We start from the raw sequence: 20,545 nt of genomic DNA on the forward strand, positions 1-20,545 counted from the left end.
GAATACTGTCACTGTCTTCTCCACCAAAAGTTCTCGTGGCATAGGGTGGTGAAATTGCTCTTATCCCCCATCGGCTGATACAAACTACTGTGTATGGCACAGATGAACAACAAGATCCTACAGTATAGTAAAGGACTATATTCAATGGCTTATAGTAACCCGTAATGAAAAAGAGTATGTATGTATGTATGTATGTGTGTGTGTGTGTGTGTATAAATATATATATATAAAACTGAATCACTATGCGGTACACCAGAAACTAATACAACACTGTAAATTAAAAAAATTTTTTTAAATATATAAACAGAAAAAAAATTGCTCTTATTCCTCACCCCAAAACCACTCTGGATGATTTCTGAAACGATAAGGAATGGACACTGAGTCTGCTGTAGTAGTGGTTTACAGCAGGGATTTTGTGTTTGTGTGGGTGAGTTGTGCATCCTTTCAGAGTCCAAGGGAAATCTGTGGACCTTTTCGTCGGAAGAGAGTTTCTACAGACACTTTCACATAAAGTTCCAGGGAGTTCCTGGACTCTGAAGGCCCTCAGGCTAAGGGTACATGTCTAAGAAAAACATCATTATTATGTTTACAAGTTTGTGAGGACGGCTGCTCTCTCCAGGAAATGTGGTAACTGGAGGTAAAGGGGACGGAAGGAACCCAAACAGCCAGAGCCTGACAACTGACTTGGGAACTACGGTGTTCAAGCTGTGAGTGAGCCCTGGACACTCCGACCCGCTCTTGAAACATATGCTTCCCTGCCTGGCTGAAAACCGTGTCCTGTGACTCGTTCCGTACACCATAGACTTACCGTGTACCCTTGGCTAAAACGGAAAATATCTGCAAGCTTTTGGTTTCCAACATAAAGTGGGAACATGATCCCTTCTAGCTGTTCTCTTTATAATGCGGTGTGAGTATATTTGGGTAGCATTCCTGGTATTTCTCTGAGAAGGACACTGACTTAAGAGTTCTCAGTCTTGGCTAATAAAGTAATACTGTTCCTGCCAGGGTTCATTTCGTGGAGATCACATTTTCATAAATCACTGGTATACTAGCTTCCTTTTCATCTACACACATTTTTTTATCCCCTTAGAAGATCATTCTGAAGATGACCTGTGATTGCTGTACTTCATCTGTTGGACGCTCACATCATTTCTTCAGCTTGGCTTCCCTGGGGATAAAGCATTCCTCCCACAGAGATGTCACAACCAGGACCCCCAGCCAGGTTTATTTCCCTTCCCTCTGGAGTGTAGAGTGGCTGAACTAATCATGGAAATAAACCACCATTGGCTGTGGCAGCATCCTTAGAGTTCTCTGGAAATACACAAGTAGGTGAAAGTAGAAACAGTTTTCTGATTCTATTTTATATGTAATAGCCCTTCCTCTATCTCACAAAAAGAAAAAAAAAAAGAGAGACTCTAAAGCATCAAACTTGTTTCTTTAATCTCTTTTCCCCACTGCATCTCCCCCCATACCCATGAGCTCTATTTAATATTAAGCATTGTAATCACTCCTGGTTTGGCATCCTTTGTGAAAAAGCAGGCTGATCCTTTTGTGGAAGTCGCTGACATTTTATTACGGACTGCTCAGAATTTAAATGAATATGATCAACTTGGAATTTCAGGGGAAAAAATGTGATGTTTTCTATTCTTAAACATGATTAGTAAGTTTTCTAGCAAATACAAAAGTCAAACCACTTATACCACCACCCAGCTCCCACGGGGACCAGTATATGGCCATCTTGTTTCATCTGCACCCCTGCCTGCTCCCCTTTGTCCTGGAATTCCAGACATCTCATTTCAAATGAAGCAAATTCCAGACATAGCATTCACCTGTAAATATTTCCTCACTCATCCCTTAAAACGTAAAAATAATCCTTAATATCAGATATCAAATCAGCATTTACCAGTCCACAATGTTTTATCATTTGTTTTTGTAGTTTGTTTATTTGAATTGGGATTCACAGAAAGTCTGTACATTTAGGTTGGTTGATACATCTCAAGTGTTTTGACTTGTGGGTTCTCCTCCTTTTATTTTCTTGCCATTTTTGTTATCATTGAAGAAACTGGATCGTGTGTCTGTTACATTTTCCTGTGATCTTGGTTTTGCTGATAATGTTACTTGTAAGGAAATAAGAGTAACACAAGTATGTAATTTTGAAAAGAGTGTACTGAAGTGTATATAAATGTTTCACTTTATGCCGAAAATAGTCTAGCTATACAGTAAAAATGTAATCAGGCAGGCAAATTGAAGCATCAGGTGATGTCCCTACATTTTATTCTCATGTTCTCTTTGTTGGAAGACCCCTTGGCAGATTACATGCAGAAGTGTCACTTACCCACTGCTGAAACAAACTGGGCTGGAACACGCCAGCCATTCTTCATCAACAACACCTCACAGTTATTTTAGGCAGAGATCTGGAGAGCAGTTTTTCCTGTTGAATTTACAGTGGGAAACTGGAGTGAATGAATGTGTGCCTCAAACCCTTTCATCACAACATTCCTCTCTCCCGATTTGCTCTGATGAACATTCTCTTGAGGGCTGTTCATTCCAGTGGAAATATGATCACAGAATCATCTGGGTTGGAAAAGACTTCCTGAAGTCACCTGACCCCATCTGGTAACCTTAACAGAGGAGTCCAGCTTCAACTCTCCCAGAATAAAGCTGTTTATTAACAACTCTCATACTCCACTGCTTTATGTCCTTCAGTGAAACAGATTATTAAATTGCATCTCTTTTCTCCTGAGGGAGTGTGTGCTTGTACACACGTGTCTGTAGATCTTTAATTAAGATTAATTTTGATTATTCCCCACTGACTTCTACAGTGCGTATGCTCTGAGGCCCCTTCCCACCATCTGTATGTAGTAATGGATTTTATGAAAAATAAGATGTTTCATGAGTAAATTTTGACATAGGATGGGATTGTTGCAGACTGTATCTTTTAACTACAGTGTGTGTGAGGGTTAATTTTAAGCATCAGTGTGGTTGACCAGTAGGGACACAGATATGGTCAAACATTATTCTGGGTGTTTCTGTGACAGACCTTTTAGATGAGATTAACATTTAAATCTGTAGACTTTGAGGAAAGCAGATTGACCTCCATCATGTGAGTGGGCCTCTTCTAATCAGTGGAAGGCCTGGATAGAAAGAAAAGACTGAGTCCTCTGAGCAAGGAATGGTCTTCAGACAGAACTGCACATCAGTTCTGAGTCCAGTCTGCTGGCCTACCCTGCAGATTTTGGACTTGCCAGCCTCCGTAATCCCATGAGCCAATTCCTCCTACCTCTCTTCCTCTACACACATCCTGTTGGCTCTGTTTCTCTGGAGAACCCTGACAAATAATGTGCAAAAAAAGAGACAAGTCAGAATGTGCCCCGACTGTATCTGGCTGTCTCTTTTTGAAGTGGTGTTTTATATTAAAGAGATGGAAAGATCATTGGAAAAGCCATCAGAAAATTGAGATTTGGCCATAACTCTTCTAGCAAACTGCCTTTCGGTCTCTGAGCTGGCCACTTTCCCCCTCTGAGCCTCAGTTTCCTGTCTGTAGGAGTTTCAGCAAAGGGAGTCCCAAGTCTATGATTCCGTGAACTACAAGCATTGAACATTTGAGCCAGCTGCTGAGCAAATAGCTAAAGACAATTCTTCTGAGGACTGTCCAGGTGCTGGATAAGAAAAGAAGCTGAGGATGTGTACAGGTAGTGGTGGTGGACAATGCCAAGCAGAGCAGAGAGAAAAATCATGAATGGAAGGATTCCCAGGACATCAGGGAGAATATTCTGTTTTAGTTGAATGCAAACTATGGATGAGTAAATGCCTGCATGAAAACCTTTAGCTTTTGTGCCTTCTCATCTGAGGGCAGATGGTCTAAACTCGAAGGCGCTTAGGATCTGTCTCTGCATTGCAGTGATTCTGATTTTATGCAGGAGGGGTGGGCTGGTGTGGGAGGCTTGGCAGCTGTGATAGGCTGAGGCCCTCTGGCCAAACTGAGGGGCCCCAGCCCAACCGACAGGAAATGCCTGACCCCAAGGATATGTGTGCTATTCTTGACCCATAGAGATTGGAAGGAGTCTCAGACTAGTGCTGGCTGTAAATTGATTTCTCTGTTGCCTTGGCTTTGAGGCTTTCTCTTTTTTCACCCTGGGCTTCCCTCGCCAGGTTAAAAAGCAGTAACCGCAAGGAGGAAACCATATTATTTTAGCTTCTCCTGTCTGGAGAGTGGTCAATACTTAACTGCAGGGATCTTTCGGCTCTCTCTGTCAAATTAATGTGCACCTAGTGCAGCTGTCCGCCACTTGAGGCTGGACACTCTGGGTGTGTGACTGGCAAGCCAGCTGCCCCCTGGGGTGCAGACACATTCTCCCTGTTCACTGGAGGCATCCCCTGCAAGGATGGTGAGGTGGACTTCTTTGTGATCTTTCTGACCACAGGCTCACCCATGAGGAGGCAGGGCTCTGATGGCCATATCCCCTGAGAGGTTGGTTGACTGTTTACTCAGTTGGTGCTTGAAGACTGACAAATGATTAACCCCCTGGAATCCCTGGTTAGACCCCAGTTGTGGTCATGAGTTCAGCCTTTGGAACCGCAGGCTTAAATTGTTTTTCCAGGATTCTACCCAGTCGGGCGTCCCTGCCCGGACTCTGCTATGGAAACCCTCCCTTGGGAGAGAGTGGTGCGCAGGGGGCGTGGGAAGTGAAGGGAGGAAGCCTCTGAGGGCTGCGGAGGAGGCGGGAGCCTGAGCCATCCCGGCCACCAAGGTAAGAAAGGGACCCGCGAGAGAGGAGAGGGGGTCAGGAAAGGAGCCGCAGCCTGGTGGAGGCGGAGTGGGAGCCGCTCCTGGCAGGCCGTCTGGCCGCTTCCTTCCCCTGACATGACAACCCAGCAAGCCTGGCTCCTGGCCACCTGGCAATGGCCATGGCACATGACTCCCGGCCCCGCCGGGGAGGGGGTGGAGAGAGGTCCGCTCTCTGGCTGCTGGCTCCCTCCCCCTCAGTTATCCGGCCTGCTGGGGGGGGGGGGCCACAGGTGGGCTTGCTCCTCTCCCAGCGTCACGCATTGGACAGCTGTCACCTTCCCGGGGGACCAGGAGCGGGGCGTGGGAATGCGATAGCCAGGAGCCACGAGACGCTGGGAAGAGGCCTGACTCTACCTGAGCGCCGAAGTCCCCTGGAACCTGACTGGCCGAGCCTTAGCTTTTTCACACAGGAAGCAGGGTCGGTGACTCCCCATGCTCACCGCACGCAATTATTGCAGTCAAATGAGGGATCCGCTCAAGTGCAGGTCAGCTGCGTTGGTCATTCCAATGGGAAGTGTCTGGCAGTGCGATGGGTGAGGACCACACTCTACCACTCCCATCCCCGCCAGCAGGGGGCGCGCTGTTGGGGTCCCGTGCAAATTGCCCCCGGAGAAATACGGCCAGGCCCCCGGTTTCCCTATTAGTGTAAGGCGGCTGAGAGATGTGTGCTTGTCTGCCTCCGCCTCTTGGCAGGAAATGAAGTTGAATCTATTAAGTGGCCGCGCTTTTGCTGTTGGAAAGGGATAGGTCTTGCCTTTCCATAGGTCCAGAGGGGCCCATTGGGAAAACTCGCCGATAAACGGAGGCAAGTTCAATTCTAAATCTGACTCAGCTACTGGCTTTACTTGCCCTTCCCCTTCCTCATTCCCTGCCTCCCTCCTTCCTTCCAACATAATTCATCACATTTACCTCCACTCTGTGTCTGTATCTTCCAAATGATCTGCTTCACCTTTCAAATGGGGCTGAGTGTGTCTAGAAGGAGCTTTTTCCTAGTGACTTTATAGAGTACTAAACATTACTCCTTTTTGAGTTGGGGGGCATAGGGTAGGAGGAAAGGGACATGAAAATACTGCAAGTTCTAAGAACTAGGATTTGAGCAGTCTTGGCAAAGTTGGTTGAACCCACACCGAAGTGATCTGCATCCTACAGAAGGGATTGTGGTGGTGGTGGGTGTTCGGGGAGTTCATGGCTTGCTGTGGGAGTTGAGTCAACAAGCTGGAGCTGAAACCGTCTAATGAAACTGACAATGGTGCCTCCCTGGACTCACTCACTCTCTGGCTTGTCATGTGATGGTGAGAGGAGGGCTCAGGCACATTCAGACCCAACCTCCTCATTGAACAGAAGCCCGGAGGGGCAAATACTCAAAGTCACGTAGCACAGTGTCTGTGGTGGCCCAAACCAGGGCTCTCCCTCATGACTGCTAGTTCAGTGCTTAGAACCAGATGCAGGATTGATCTTACTTGCCTGACTGCTCCCACCATCACCTCTGTTTGGTTCCCCCTTCCGTTTAAACAAGTGTCCCTTCCTGGTGGGGGAGAAGAGCTCCCTTACAGATGGTGTAAGTCAAAGTTCATTGGACCATGCATACTTGAGAGGTCAACTTTCTGTACGCAGGATGGGTTATCAACATCTCCAAACCAACATGGAACTGAACGTTTTTCCTTTGTCCCAGCTCCCCTCAGCAGCTAGCCCATCCTGGGGTCTTGTCTCCACACGGTGGGCTATTCATTAATAGAGCCTTGAGTGGTCAGGCCAGAGGAATTTCTGCTTGTACTTGCCAAAGGCGATTCTCCGTGAATAAAGCTGTATAAAGGTGACCTGCAATTTGAGAAGTGTGGGTGTGTGTTTGTGAGTGTTTTTCTTTTAAATCAAGACATTGGAATAAGTTTCATAATATAACTACCATTTACTGTATCTCTGCAATGTGCCAGTGGCTTTTACAAACATTAGTTTTACGTGGTTAGGTGGCAGCATCCTTATTTTTATGGGTGCAAAATCTGAGGCTCAGCAAGGTTCAGTGACTTGCACAAGGTGAAGTAGCTGACAGCTAGGAACCTGAACCCAGGTCAGTGTAGCCACAAAGCTATCAGCAAGCCCTGCCACCTACTAATTATCCAATCCTGACCTTGCCTAGGAAAACACGTTGCTGGTTCTAATTTTGAGAATGAATGAGAACGGAGTTGGAACAGAATGTGCCTAAATATCTAGTGACTGACACTTCAGTTCTACCAGTGTCTCGATAACACTTCGGAAAATTAAGGCTTCTAAATTGGGGTAATCACGACTCCTAGCCTGCTCTTCCTTTCTGTTGCTTTTACAATAATCATAGGTTTTCCTTTAATGTATTTTATCACATTAAAAACAAAGTTGGCTCTATTGTAGAGAATACAGAATAAGTTGTCCCAAACAACACACCAGCTTCTGGTTAAGAATGTGGGCTTTGGAGCTGGACCGCAGGGGCTTACCCCTTGCTCTGCCACTAATGATCTGTATGACTTTGAGCTAGTCACTTAACTTAGGTGCCTAGTTCCTCGGCTCTGAAGTTGAAAAGAATCCCCTGCTTTTTGGAGTTGTTAAGACTAAATGATGCCAAGCCCCTAGATGTGGCTAAGAGCTATTTAACACTTTAACAAATAATCTTCTGGTTTTGCTCTCTGAACCCATGTAGACCTGTGTAATGCTATATGCTAGTGTGCATATACTAATAAACAAAATGAGATTATTTTTAAACCAGCTAGTTTTCATCTAATAATATATTGTGACTGTCTTTCCTTACCTCTAAATAGCCTTCTCTGTTACTTGATAGCTGCTTATAACCCTATGATGTGGTGGCATGAATGGAACGGAATCCATATTATGGGGCATGCAGATTTCCAGTTTTGCACTGACATGATGCATTTTTAAACAAACTTGAGTCAACATTGTGCCATGAATGGTGACTCTCCAGGCGACAGGAGCTTTCCCACTCATTTCAGAGCATCCCTAATCTTCCCTCCCCTGGTGTGAATGAGGATCTGGACATGCTCCCTTTGGGAACCCAGAACTTCCTTAATTCGAGTGGGGCAGCGCTGTGAACTTCAGAGCCAGCCCTAAAGAGGAGTCTCAGACTCTGCCTCTTGCCTTGCTCTCCACTTAGGTCTCAAACAGTCATGTTTATTTATTTACTATCTCTGGTATAAATTATCTCTTGGTTCTCAGGAAATCACAAATCACAAAGTCCTCTTGTTCCATTTTTGCTGTGTCTGAGGTACTCAGAAGGTGTCCTGTCCTTCCTAAAAGGGCTTAGAAGTAAACCCTATGCTTCCCTGCTTCCCAGTGGACCCTTAAACCCTACCCTTCTTGGTAAAGAGCAGCAGTCACTTCCGCACCACATTCAGGGCACCATACCCTGCATTTTAGTTTTGTGAGTTCCTGGTGACACACTTATTTCCTTTACTCTATTGCTATAAAATTCTTCTTGCTGGTCTTAGATAGGCTGAAACTACTGATTAGGTCCCCTTTAAGTTCCCCCAACCTCTCTGCTGCTTTTAGCCACTAGCGAACCAATAGGTCACATGTTTGAAAACCTTGCTCTTACCTCTCCCCCCTCACCTTCGGGGTGTATTACATATGCAGACACAAGGGGTGCACTTGTCTACAGAGTCTGCGCTCCAAGAGGTCAGAGAGTGCTGGGTAGAAGCGATTTGGGGGCAACAGTCCCTTGCGGGAGAAACCTCTTAAAAGGCTTATGGCTTTAAAGGGATTTTCTCCTACAGCCCAGTCCCGAGTGTTTGAAACCTGGCATTTTTAACAGCATATATTCTAAAGGAACTCAGATGCATTCATTCCAGGACACTGTTGACTGACCAGCCTCAGTCACTGCCATTTTCCTGTGATGTTTAAGGGACAGGTTTCCTTTTTTCACTCTAATCTAGGGAGCATCTCATCAGCCCTGAGAAAGGATGTAACACGCTATTGAGGGCCATGAGTCTACCAAAATGACGGAGGGCCTGCTGTGCCTTCGAGGTGTGCTGGAATGGCGTCAGGACTTAACGAGCGAAATAATGTGTGAATTCCACGCTTGGAATACTCGGAGTATCAATTCCACTCCGCAGTATTGCCCAAAGTGCTTTTTAATGTTTCCTTCTGACACCCTCCCTGTGAGAAAGGTTAAGTAGCCCCATCCTGTTTGCACTGATGAGGATTCTGAAACAAAGAGAGGTTAATGGACTTGCCTTGGGCTCCAGAGGAAGGCTGGCCGGGCCAGAATGGCTGCTGCCTGGAACTCCTGTTTTCCACTATGAAGAGTGGGCCGAGCTGGGGCTGCCTCTGGGAAGCCCTCTCAACAGAGGTGGGCGGGAAAAGCCAAGGTAGGGGCGTCTTGCTCAGTCATATTCTTGCAAGTCCTATTTGGGGGCTGCCGAGGCCCCAGAGAGAGAGCTGGGCACATCAAAGTCTTAATCCAAGATCCTTGACCTATAAACTGCTGTGCTGCCCTGGGCTAAGCTCTAAGAGTGATAGATGGCAGAAGTCAATTATTTTTTGGCTCAACTGCTCGGTCTTGGCAGGGGGCCCTTATAAATTTGAAATGTAAACCTGACATCTACAGCAGGTTTAGGAACCTGATACCATTTTTTCCCTCTAATTCACACGCTGGGCTGTTCTGTAGAGGGGTTACCAACTATGCCCTAGGCATGTTCCTTTAAGGGCTCTGGACAATTAAAGTACATAATAAGGCAAAAAATGTAATAAAGCTCTAGAGATGGCTTCTCATATAGCAGATCCCTGCATCTGTTCCACCCACCCCCAGCAGACCTACTAAAGCTTGAATTACTTGGCTCGCTGCTCACAGGAGAGCAGCAGATCCTCTCTGCACAGCCAGGGTGCCACTGCTGTGGGTGACATGATCTTAGCTAAGAAGTTCGTATACCAGTGCTTCTGTCATTCTTGTGTCTTGAATGTACTTTTTCTCTGGCTGCTCAGAGGCCCCCTCAGGATCCTCACAAGATTGCTGTGGGTTTGAGGAGGGCAAACTTTAACAAGAGGAAGGAACATGGGACTTTTAGGCAGCACGACTGGTTTAATCCCCACTTGGTTGTGTACAAGTTAGCCTGAGGCTAGCCAGCTCCTCTTTTTCTTGGGTTGGGGTGGGGCGGGTGCTTGCTAAGCCTGCCCTCTACCACTGAGCTATACCGTCCTCCAGGTCCTCCTTTTGAGCTTCAGATTTTCTCAGCTGTAAAATGGGAATACCACTGTTACCCCACTGTTAAAGCTATAGAGCCAAATTAACAGAATAATCCGCTTCATTGGTAGGAGCAGGTCGAACTGGAGTCCAGTGAGAGCAGGCATGTAGCCTCGTGAGTTGCCACTGTCCTTCTGCTACCCAGACCATCCTCCTTTCCCCTCACTTCTATTTACATTAAAACGGGCGGTGGGGCTTGAAGCTCTGTACTCTTATTTTCACGGAAATCAAAGCCAGACATGGTGAGGGGGATGCGTCTAGACTCACAAGACCTTTATCTGTGTGTTTTATCTGGAGCAGGGATCCCTGGTCACCTCCCCTGTCCTGTTCTTCCTGGATGAAACAAGAAGATAACCAGGGCATGTGTGAAGCCCAGGACTCAGAAGACAAAGGGATGGGCACTGATTTTGAGAACTCTGAAGACAGGGAAGGGGACCCGGAAGAAGGAGGAATGGGCTCTAACCCACACGACGCAGACAAGAGAGAAGGCCGCCCAGAGCAGGAGACGGGCTCCAACCCACAGGAGGAAGCTCCCAGGGGGCACTCAGATGAGAGAGAGCTGGTGTCTGACATCTGCACAGGTGAGGGGAAAAGTGTACTCTCCCTGGAAGCTGCCCCATTCACATTTCTTTCTAGCTTGTCCAGAGTGATAACCAGGGGCAGCATTCATTGGGAGGGAGCTCTCCAGAGGAGACCATTAAGCAGGTTCTGTACCATCTTAAGGCTGAGGAACTTCCTTTTCTTCAGTTTGGACTAAAGTGGGCTGTGCTGGTAAATGTTACTTTACAGTGTACAGAATACTGCCGCCATAAATGAACAATTGTAACAGCACAAGAGGGACATAGGTAATAGTGGGATCAACCTCATGGGGTTGTTGGACAGTAGGATGAGTTGCTGCACGTAAAGACTTAACTTAGCACAGTGCCAAGCAAACAGTATCCAGATGTTTACAGTTACAGCTATCATCCCCTTTTGCAGATATGGAAACTTAGTGGTAAGGGACCTGCTCAGGTTCACATGGCTAATACCCAAGGCGCCCAAGGCCTCTGCTTTTCCCTTGCTATTCCTGATCTGGAAAGGGTATATGCTGGGCTTCCAACCACTTCCCTGGTTCATCTTTGGGCTTTTGTGGCTTTTGTGGCTTTATCCTACCCTGTGCATCCCTTGGGGACAGCAATGAGCTGAAATACCTTCTGGTCAGGAACTTGAGGTTACATTCCTTACCCCTACACCTCCCAGACCCCCTGCAGCCCTCCCCTGCAGGGCACAGAGCACGCGGTCTTCCACATCTCAGTAACTGTCTGGAGCGCCCTCTGCTGAGGGGCTGCCAGTCAGGGACAGACAGGTATGTGTCCCCGCTCAGACTCTAAGCTGGACTCGCAAGCTCCAGGCCCTGCACTCACTTCCCTCTCTCTCCTTCCCTCTTCACCCCCTACCCCCTTACATAGTAAAAAGCCCTTAAGCTGGGGTGTGTTTGCTGTTTCACCTTCAGCTGTTCCTGACTGACCAATCATATTTTAAAAATCAGCCCAGGGCTTGGTTAGGCCAGGTAGTCTTTTTTTGTGGTTGGCTGGAGTGGTCCTGTCTTCTGAGGCTGGTCCCTGAAAGGCGCTGGTGGCTCTAAGAGTAAGCAAATTTCTTCGGAGATCCCCAACTTGCCCATCTCAAGCAGCCTGTGAGGCTTACAGGTGGCTCTGCTGAGCAGACCCTCGTCCAGTGGGTGGGGCCTGGGCCAAGGGACAGGTGCCTGAAGAGCTGGAGGGCAGGCGGGGTTGGGGGGGCAGGTTAATGAGCTTTCCCCCCTGCGTTCGGCATTCTCTTTCCTTTAGGCTTTCCCCTGGAGAACCACGTGGGCAGGAGGCTGGAATGGAGGTGGGGGGACCTTGGAAAGAGAGAGGGTGAGCGTACCTGGGGAAGGGTATTACCCGTGGGGCACACTCTTAACTGTCACTGGCTACCTCTGGGTTTACCTCCTGAGGGTCAAGTGTAGTCACCCCCACTGCTGCCGTTTCTGTTGCAGAGGGGCTGCTGAGTGAGGAAGGAGGGATTGCTCTCCGTGAGGAAGAGGATGACCAATCTGGAGTAGCTGAAATGGCGATGTTCCCAGGACTGTCTGAGTCCGACAGCGTTTCCCGGAGTCCCCGAGAAGAGGAGGAGGAGGAGGAGAGCGCGGGGGAGAACCGCCTAGAGGAGGAAGAGGAGCAGCCGCCCCCTCCGGTGCTTCCCTGGAGGCGGCACCTCTCCCTGGGGACCCGGCACCGGGGCGAAAAACCTGCCCACCGCCGCTTCCGCCGGCTCCACCACCCCATGGCCATGGACCTGGGGGAGCTCGACAGCCTGATGGCCAGCATCATGGATGCGCCCACCATCTGCCCCGACTGCGGGGAGAGCTTCAGCCCGGGCGCCGCCTTCCTGCAGCACCAGCGCATCCACCGCCTGGCAGAGGCCGCCGCGGCGGCCAGCCTGGAGCCCTACGGCTTCGCGGGCGAGTGCGGCGCGGTGGTCGGGGTGGGGGGGGTGGGCGTGGCGGGGGCCTTCGGGGCGGGGCCGGCGCTGGCCCGGCCCCCGCGCGAGAAGCCCTTCCGCTGCGGCGAGTGCGGCAAGGGCTTCAGCCGCAACACCTACCTGACCAACCACCTGCGGCTGCACACGGGCGAGCGGCCCAACCTGTGCGCCGACTGCGGCAAGAGCTTCAGCTGGCGCGCCGACCTGCTCAAGCACCGGCGCCTGCACACGGGCGAGAAGCCCTACCCGTGCCCGGAGTGTGGCGAGGCCTTCAGCCTCAGCTCGCACCTGCTGAGCCACCGGCGCGCGCACGCGGCGGCCAGCGGCGCGGGGCCGGCGGCGCTGCGGCCCTTCGCCTGCGGGGAGTGCGGCAAGGGCTTCGTGCGCCGCTCGCACCTGGCCAACCACCAGCGCATCCACACGGGTGAGAAGCCGCACGGCTGCGGCGAGTGCGGCAAGCGCTTCAGCTGGCGCTCGGACCTGGTGAAGCACCAGCGCGTGCACACGGGCGAGAAGCCCTACATGTGCTCCGAGTGCGGCGAGACCTTCAGCGTCAGCTCGCACCTCTTCACGCACAGGCGCACGCACTCGGGCGAGCGGCCCTACGTCTGCCGCGAGTGCGGCAAGGGCTTCGGGCGCAACTCGCACCTGGTGAACCACCTGCGCGTGCACACGGGCGAGAAGCCCTTCTGCTGCGGCCAGTGTGAGAAGCGCTTCAGCGACTTCTCCACGCTCACGCAGCACCAGCGCACGCACACGGGCGAGAAGCCCTACACCTGCATCGAGTGCGGCAAGAGCTTCATCCAGAGCTCGCACCTGATCCGCCACCGGCGCATCCACACCGGCAACAAGCCGCACAAGTGCACCGGCTGCGGCAAGGGCTTCCGCTACAAAACGCACCTCGCGCAGCACCAGAAGCTGCACCTGTGCTAGGGCTGGGCCCGGGGAGCGCGTCGGGACTAGTTGTCCTGGGGACAGACCCTAGAGAAGGAAATGGGGGAGGGGCGGGAGGGACAATCTGAGAATGGCTGGGGAGCCTTTAGGTGTTTGGGGTCCTGAAGGGGAAGGTAGAGTAAGAGTTGTTCTTTCGGGGTGCTGGGTTTTTGCCTGCCTCTTCATCTTTGGGAGATGTGCTTGAGCCTGGTGACTTCATATACACGCCGTAGGGGTAAAGAGCGTGGAGGGGCAGGCACTTGAGGACCTTGAGGAAGGCGAGCTAGCGGGGTAGGGGAGGGAACCGGATGGCAGGCAATAGAATAGTTTGGGCTGTGATGGTCTAGGGGAAGCAGGGAGGGAGTGTGGTTGGAGTGAGGGTTATTGGGTAAAGCAAAAAGTTGGCGTGAATAATTCTATCCTGGTTTCACCAGGTATGGAGCCACTGTTTGCCCTGTCCCCCCACATCAGCTCTAGTCCCACGAAAAGTAGAGGAACCTTGTCAATCTTACAGGAGTGGATACTTTGTGTCCGCTTCCCTTCCTCTCTCTGAGCCACCGTTAGCTGCTTTTTGAGACATCCAGGGGAAACTGGGCAGAAAAGCTACACACCCTCATTTCAAGGGCCGAATTTTGGAGGTTTGGAAATTCTTTCATAACTGGTTTTCAGATCTTGGAAATCTTGGTCCTGCTCCTGGTTCTTGGCTACTTCCTCTAAAATATTGTAGCTTCTTGCTGGGTCAAGGTTGTCTATGTGGATGACCAGACCCCTGCCCCTGGTGTCAGGTGTGTTCCAGGCCCAGGATTTCCTTCAGGTCTCATCTGTGATCCCAGCTCTGTGTGACTTTTCCTTTCCCAAGTCTGCTTGATGTTTGTTTCAAGTTGCCCCGGTGACCTGCTACAAAAGTCCAGTAGCTTAGAGTTTTGCTGGCCTTGTGGGATAAACCCAGGAAAGCAAATGTTCACATGTTGGGGTGCAAGGCTTCTTCCTCTTATTTGCCTTCACTTTTTATCTGTGTACCCCTCCCCCTCTGCAGTAATGGAGGCGCTATTCCAACCCCCACCTCCATCCCTATTGATATGGGTTCTGGTGTGAGTAGAAATTTCTCTTTCCTATGTAGGGAGGCACAATAGAAAGCTTCAGACTTTACCCAAGGAGGGCACAAGCAGGGAGAAGTGTAAATGCAAAATTGCCAAATAGCACAAGCAATGAATGTTTTCTGGTTGTTATATAAATGCCAAAAGAGCACTTTTGTATTTGTAAAGTGCTTTATGCTTTTTAATGATTGTTAGTTGTTTCTCGCGTCTTTGTGAGGTAGAGCAGTATTATGACCCCCGTCTTAGGGCGGGCCTGGGGACAGGGGTGCAGTGCGCAGTTCTGAAGAGAGGCAGTGACGGTGTGGATAGGTGTGGTCTGACTTTTTGTGCTCTCCAGCTCAGCTGCTAGGAAGACTTACCTGCCGTGATTTATATCATAAAATAAGGACACTGAACATTCTTAATGCTTGATGGAAAACTTAAGGCTAGTCTAGAAGGGCCAAAGATGTCCTAGTTGACAAAGCTGGTCTTTGTCATGTAATTAGAGTGTCCTAGAGATGTTCCATTTCTAGTAGGGACTGTAGTTAGATGACTCTTGTATAGACTTCAGTGACCTCTGCTGAACACCCCTCCCTTAGGTTAGCCTTGAGAAGGTAGAGTTGTGGAAAGCAGTTTTGTTTTCTTTGCTAGTGATTATTGCCCTACACTTTTCATGGAAGTATCTTCACAAACTGTTGGACACACTTGAAGGGAAAAAAAAAAAGCCCACAAGATTGTTTTTGTGATTTTAGCAACTTTCTATGGATACTGGTGATTTATACTTGATCAGTTGTATTCAAGCAAAGAACCTCCTTGGGTACCACAGGAAAGCATGTTTTTGCCATTATAAAAAACACTTATTTAAAAACCCTGAGAATTCGGGGCTTGTGTCAAGCCTGCTGATCTTGCCCTGTTGATCAGTTTATTGTTATTCACAAAGGCGAACAGATTTTCGAAATATAGATAGTTCTGGAAGATCCGAATTCCTTTTAATTTTCTTTTAGTCAAGAGTAGTCTGAGTAAAGCAAGCGTCCATTATTTATTCTGACTTGTCATCTGAATACTAAGTGTGTAAGACTCACAGGAAAATAATAGAGCCAATTTGCAGGTGCCCTTGCTCCTTTGTGTGTTTTTTTTTTCCATGCACATCTACCTCTTCCAGCTGTTTTAAGTTCTCTTGAGTCTGTGCGTATGAAATCTCATCCAACTTTTGATTATTCATGGGTTGATGATCGACTTTATGGGTGACTTGGTCTTTTGCTGAAGTTTTCATACTATTGCATAATCTCCTCAGCACCCAGGGTGTCCTGTAGCAGCAGATTTCGAGAGTGGGTTCAATGAGGAGAAGAGATTGAAGTTAATGTGAAATAATATAATGGCAGTGGAAATCTTTGGATTTCATTGACCTTTCCTGTTCTGTCTATTACCTTGGAAAAGAGAGCCAGCTACTACTTCTGTATCTCTCCTGTGAGCGCATCCTTTAGCAAAGAAGACAGTCCAGCCATCAATGCCCCACTCTCCTGGTGCATCTCAAATGTGATTCCATTTCTCTTACAATTCTTCAGGGAACATATCTGCGTTAAGTGAGGTTAAATGCATTCAGGAGGTTGTTTCTTGGATCTAGTTTTAGGATTTCTAAAGCAAACCCTGGCAACTGGTTCACCCTTGAAAACGTTCATCTGAAGATTCCTTCCACCAAGTCATTCATGATGGTGGAGGCAAGTGTATCATTTGTTCCCTGAGGAGTTTGGTCAAGGGCAGGCCGCCCTTTACGGAGCAGAACCTGGAGCAGTTTTAAATAGGTTAACTGGCTTGATTAAATATTGAACGCTGTGTTCGAAGAAGAGGAGGAGAAGTTAAGCCCTTGAGCCATGTGGCCTCTTCAAGATCAGGAGGCTATACATATGTGAAAAAAGACAAACTAAGAAACCGTGTTCATAGACAATCTGAACTGTTTCTAAAGTGTGTGCGCATTTTCCTTTCCTGTAATGTTATTTTACAGCCGTTTGTTAAAATAGTGAATAATTTAATGATCCTAAAAGTAACAGGTTTTGTATGTGTGTGTGTGGGTGTGTGCTTGTGTATGTGAGAATTGCCTTATTTTCAGGTGGTTTTATTTAATAATGGTTCCTTGGACAGCATTCTGGCGTTCAGCAACCAATCCGGAATATTTGTCATTAAATCCATATCCGTCTTTTACCATGTCATTCTTTCCTCTTTTTACTTGTCACTCGTTAAATATCACTCAGTTCAGTCTATGGAAGCTCCGTTCTGGTAAAGCAGGAGTGTTCAAACTATCAAATCCAGCCTGCCCCTTGGTGTAAACAAAACTTTGTTGAAATACCGTTCTACCCAGACAGCCTTCTTACCTAGTGTCTGTGGCTGGTTTTGCACTAAAACAGCAAGGTTGAGTAGTTGTGACAGCGGCGACGTGACCCACAATCCTGAGATACTTACTGTCTGGACCGGTACAGAGAGAGCTTGCTGCCTCCTGATTTAATGTCCTGGTGGATCCGAGATCATCGTGGAGCTGACTGATGTCTGAAGAGTCTGCCCATTCTAACCCATGATTCACGGCAGTACTTCTGCACTGATATGGCTTTGGGAGGTTGGGAACGTGTTTATGTTATACTGTTGTCCTGATTTGCAAAGATCTGTGTCTTCATTCCTTGTTAAGAAGCGATCTGTGGGGAATTTGGGCAGTGGGCAGGGAGAAGGTAGTCATGGAGAAGAGAGGCAGTCTCAGGTCTCATCCCTAATCTATAAAAAATATAGATTCCTGAATCACATAACAGAGTATTTTCTTTCCCCCAGTTCTCAGAAATGTAACTTAGTGGCTACTCATATTACGGAATGGAACTTATCAGCTAGACTGACCTTTTGCTCAAAATACTTTTTAGCTAGTCTCTGCCCAACATCAGGGAAACAATGAGAGAGCAGTGTGGAAGGAAGGGTTTCCCAAGAAATAGAGAAGAGGAAGCATAAAAAGCATAAAAAAACCTTAATTTCTTTTAATCATCACAGCTACCTCCTTGAGAGAATGTCCACAGCCCTTTCCCTACCTAGCAGGGCCGGTAAATAGCAGGGCCGGCAAATGCTGGGTTCTGATCCTGGAAGGAGGGCAGTCAGTTCTGGGACTGCAACATTCCTCCCCAAGCCTGACTTTTTCTGGCTTGAAGCAACCACCAGTCTAACTCCTGGTCCCTGGAGAAACTACATTAAACCAAGCACTTGAAGGATTCATTCAGCGTCCTGTGGGGACACAGCAGTAGACCTGGTCTTCAGCACTGCACCGTGAGGGGATGCTCAGCCTGAACTTCCTCCTAGAGCAGCCTCTGTCCACGTCCCATTTACAGAAGGTGTCTCTGGTCAACTTGGAATTCTCTGGGCTTGATTAATTTCAGACAGAGATGTTCTTCATTTAACATTAACTGCACAGTGGAATTACCTGGAGAGATTTAAAAACAAAAACAAAAACAAAAAACCCAAACCAAAAGAGTGTTCCAGGCATTGATGGATTGGTCTGTGGTCATGTCCAAGTACCTGTGATTTTGCAAAGTCTTCCTAGGCTATTTTAATAGGAATTTAATGGAAATCTCAACAAGGGTTGAGAAGTCCATAGGACCATTTAAACACTTCCTTTTTTCCTTGGAGATTTTAGTAAGTAAAACTCATAAGCCTCAAATCCTCTCCTAAGAGGTACAGAGGGCATCTGTCAAATGCCAACGGGGTTGTCACGTGCAGCAGGCTTTTCTGCCTATCTCCTTTGTTTCGCCTACCTTTCCCACATGCCTTCCCCAAATAAAGATAGTAAGTAAGGCCAAGAAAGTGCCTGCTTTGCTGTTCATCAGACACTGCCCCATGGGCACCGCAGGCTGCCACTGGCCCTTCTGTGTTTGCCAAACACAGACTGCCTTCCTCCTCTCCTTTCTGATCCTCATTCACTCCGCTCACTTTGCAAAGCAAAATTCCATGCATTTCTTTTTTTCTCAGCTGCCCCTGGTGGTCAGAGGAACCCACCAGCAGGTCCTCAGCTTGAACTGACTAGCATCGCCCAGTCAGAGCCTCAAGTGCCTGCAGTTCCCTGCTGCCCGCCTGCATTTCAAGGTCACCTCTGTTAACCCAAAGCACATTCCAATGGTTTTCAATTTCCAGCTGCCCTGGCGGGATCCTGTTCACAGTCCCTTCTGCACCCATCTGTGATGAGGTGACCTGGCTCTTCACAGCAGCCAGGATGCTCAGCTTTCGAAACCAAAGAAGTAAGTGACAAGGTGTTTCATGTACCAGATATCCCTGGGCTTAAGACGGAAAAAGATACCTGTACATCCAGTGCTCAAGCTGGCGTTCCCACGTATATAATTGGAACGGTTTCATCCTGAGTGAAAGGACTGAAAGGTTCTGGGCCCACCTGTTACTGGAGACTGGATTCAATGGAAGCAGTTCAGTGCAGACAGTTATTCACAGAAGATACTCCTCCTCTGAGATGCCCTCCCTGACCTATGAGGGCTGGAGTAGCTCTTCTGCAGAGACGTTCCCCTAATAACCCGTATACATTTCTGGTGTCTGGGCGGCCTCTGTTGTGCCCCAAGTCTGTGGCTTGCTAAGAGCAGAGTCCCTGAGGAATTCACTTCACAGCCGGCCGAGTGGCCGTGTGCTGGCCAGTGCCTGATGCTGGGGTACATGTGTGAGAGAGGGAGAAGCCCGCATGTCCTAACAGTCCGGAGGGTGAAGGAAAGGCTGTTTTGTTCTCGGCCTAACATCCAACCCAGCTTCCTTGTGGTGAATCATTTTGCAAACTGTGTAACTTCAAGTGTTTGGCCTGGGGCAGGGGAGGGGGGGCGACGGGCGGGCAGGAGAGAGGAAAGAAGGAACTTCTTTTTTTTAATTTTTAAATTTTTTATTTTTGTGTGGGGAGGTAATTGGGTATATTTATTTATTTATGTATTTTTTAATGGAGGTGCTGAGGATTGAACCGAGGACCTCATGCATGCTAAGCACACATTCTACCTCTAAGCTATACCTGCCCCACAAGGAGGAACTTCTTAATACCTTCCAGTGTCACACCTGGGCAAGACGGTACCTCCCCAAAGGCTCAGGATAAAGCAGTTTCTCTGCTGAGGACTGTTGTGACTGTAAGTCTCAGTCACCACCGCTGCAAATCAGGCAGTGTCTGCTTTATCTGGCTTTGTGGTTGGAGAAGAGGGGCAGTGTGTGACCTTGGAGAGGCTAATGACGTAAGGGACCGCTACGAGATCTGGCTAGACATTTCTTTCGTCAGGAAGCGTCTGAATAGAGTGGAACTTCGATAGACCAGGACCACCTCAAGGCTTTGGCTGAGGTAGCCCTACTGCCCCCTGGGTTAGTGACATAGTAGGGGTCAGAGACCTGACTTCACAGCCACAAAAGCTCTGGATGGAGAGAGCCGCTGTCCAACCTTGCTGCGGCCTAGGCTGGGCACTGCAGGTGGACTTGATCTTGGCCTTGTCTTCCAGTGGAAAGATGCAGGTGTGACATGTAGGGAGAAGACCAAACCAAATAACAAACATGAAGGTTCTTGGAAGGTTTAGGAGCTTGCATCATAGCTCCTGGGAGCCGAGAAGGGGGAGAGAGGCATTTGCTTGCACGATGACTGTGTTGTCTCCAATTTTCCGTAACGGATGAGGTGCCCGGTGCCAAGAGAGCTGGGGCAGGGCTGGGAAACTGAGTCCTCAGCCTTGGCTTTGCACAAACAGAAATACTCAAAGAGAGGGCGGTGTTACTGTGCGGGTTAGCTGCAGAAATATGGGGGGTGCCGGGGGAGATGTAGCTGACTCACGGCTCCCCAGTGCTATTGGGATGGACCTTAGACGTGGGCCACAACCTTCATTTTGCAGGTAAGGAAACAGACCCAGGAAAGTAAGGGGATTTGCCTAACTTTGAAAGCAAAATTGAAAGAGAATCCGGTTTTCATTCTTTTTCTTTTTTCTTATTTATTTCCTTTTTTAATTCTTAAGTTTTATAGAAGTGTAGTCAATTTACAAT

At 48.4% G+C, this 20,545-nt stretch overlaps 1 protein-coding gene across 2 annotated transcripts in view; it reads left to right on the forward strand.

Annotated features, from left to right (window-relative positions):
- ZNF697 (zinc finger protein 697) overlaps positions 1-17,316 on the forward strand; it is a 28,876-nt gene extending 11,560 nt beyond the window's left edge. Inside the window, exons 2-4 of one of the 2 annotated variants that reach the window (XM_072967896.1) lie at positions 1,091-1,325; positions 10,311-10,591; positions 12,031-17,316. In XM_072967896.1, coding sequence (XP_072823997.1) covers positions 10,348-10,591; positions 12,031-13,448 — 1,662 coding nt within the window. In that variant the 5' untranslated portion in view covers positions 1,091-1,325; positions 10,311-10,347 and the 3' untranslated portion in view covers positions 13,449-17,316. The remainder of the gene's footprint in view (positions 1-1,090; positions 1,326-10,310; positions 10,592-12,030) is intronic. The other variant, XM_072967895.1, reaches the window with a different exon arrangement.
- The last annotated feature ends 3,229 nt before the right edge of the window (positions 17,317-20,545 follow it).

The sequence above is a fragment of the Vicugna pacos genome, chromosome 9 (genome assembly GCF_048564905.1).
Source record: "Vicugna pacos chromosome 9, VicPac4, whole genome shotgun sequence".
Lineage (NCBI taxonomy): Eukaryota > Metazoa > Chordata > Mammalia > Artiodactyla > Camelidae > Vicugna > Vicugna pacos.